This window comes from Echinococcus granulosus (assembly GCF_000524195.1).
Source record: "Echinococcus granulosus chromosome Unknown EG_S00400, whole genome shotgun sequence".
Classification (NCBI taxonomy): domain Eukaryota; kingdom Metazoa; phylum Platyhelminthes; class Cestoda; order Cyclophyllidea; family Taeniidae; genus Echinococcus; species Echinococcus granulosus.
The window spans coordinates 5,392-6,861 of NW_020170779.1; the positions used below are offsets into that span (position 1 = coordinate 5,392).

At 42.4% G+C, this 1,470-nt stretch overlaps 1 protein-coding gene across 1 annotated transcript; it reads right to left on the reverse strand. All coding sequences in view use genetic code 11, as the record gives it.

Moving 5' to 3' along the window:
* Nucleotides 1-60: 60 nt before the first annotated feature.
* On the reverse strand, nucleotides 61-1,219 carry EGR_11130 (hypothetical protein; the record flags this gene model as incomplete). Its single annotated transcript, XM_024500377.1, has 2 exons — nucleotides 61-139; nucleotides 1,080-1,219. 2 exons carry the CDS (start codon nucleotides 1,217-1,219, stop codon nucleotides 61-63), a joined length of 219 nt encoding a protein of 72 aa, XP_024345209.1.
* Between the last annotated feature and the right edge of the window lie 251 nt (nucleotides 1,220-1,470).

The window sequence follows — 1,470 nt, forward strand, 5'->3', positions numbered from 1 at the left end:
CTGTTCACCGGAACAGGATGAAACTCTACAAAGTGGCACCACTGGTTGGATACATAGGGTTTACGTTCTTACGGAAGGCAGGAAACCACTGGATGGCAGCTTTGGAAGCAACTCATTTGTGGTAGCACCGGAGACGGTGCTGAAAGGATAATAGGGCTATGTAATATTTGCGTTGTTTAAAATGTGCCTTTCAGAGAAGAGGTGCATAGATGAATCGGAACTGGTGACTGAGGAGCAGTCAATATTCGACAACCCGGAGAACAGTTCTGTGTCCAAACCTTCCAATACGTATACCTACTCCAGCCAATTTACTTTACTCAATAAGCATGACAAAACTAAATCAGCTTGGGTGTTCCAGAAGTACCAGGGCTATGGAAGAGGAGATCTACGAGCCTCATTTGGCAGTAATATGGGTAACTAGTTAGAATTATCTTTTTTTATGGCATGGTTTGAAATAAATAAGAAAATGACTTTGCCAAAGACATTAACACATGTTGGAAAAGAATATGCAATGTTGTTTATTTGATGCCAAAAATGCCAATCCACTCGGACTCAGTGTCGTCGTCATCGAACCTTGCACAGCAGTACTGGTTCGTCAGACCACAATCCTATCTGATTGCTAAAGGTGAGACTTGAAAAAGTGTAGAAATGTGGACGTTTGGCTGTAAATGGTAAGAGTGGGTAGAGGGAAGGGAGATACTTACCGACATTTTTGGTAATTGTGTTAAATAAAAATTGTGCTGGTAGTAGGCTGTGTTCGATAGGGGTCATGGAATACGAAGTAATGGGTGTCAAAAGACGGGGCGATGAATAACCTTTTACTAGTCACAAATGTAGATACGAATTAAAGAAATAAGGGAGGCAGAGGGAGATGGAAATGCAGAGACAGAGGAGGATAGGTGATTGATGGCTAGCGTAGAGGTGGAATGCCTGAAGAAGGAATAGGATCTGTAAGTCAATACCAGTTGTGATTTTCTTGATGACAGTGATAACACTTGTGGAGGTGAGGGAGGTAAGACGAGAAGATGTCGACTTCCATGTGTAAAGGCATCCAGAGGGAAACAGACCTCAAGACCTACATGTACTGAGTGAGTTTGAAAGAGCCAAGAGCTGGACAATGGGATTGCCGAATGCAGTGTTGATAGTGGACAAAAAGAGTAATGAAGAATTGGGAAGAGTTGTCCGTGGAGTTAAAACTGGAGTGGCGAATTTTGTGCATATTGCGACCAACTCAGGAGCGATTAGAACATTATGCAAAGCGCGAGTTGGACGTGAAGTTGATTTGTTGCCTCATTGATAAACGACTTAAATGATTAACTAGTCGGCCAATAAACGGTGATGTCCTAGAACAGGTATGGCGCTAGATGCAGAACTGGTTGCACACGCAGTTGTAGTTGTAGGTGTGGAGTGTATTTAAGTGCATAAATTGACCTTCTTTTAAATAACCAGTCAACTGCTTAGTAAAAGAGG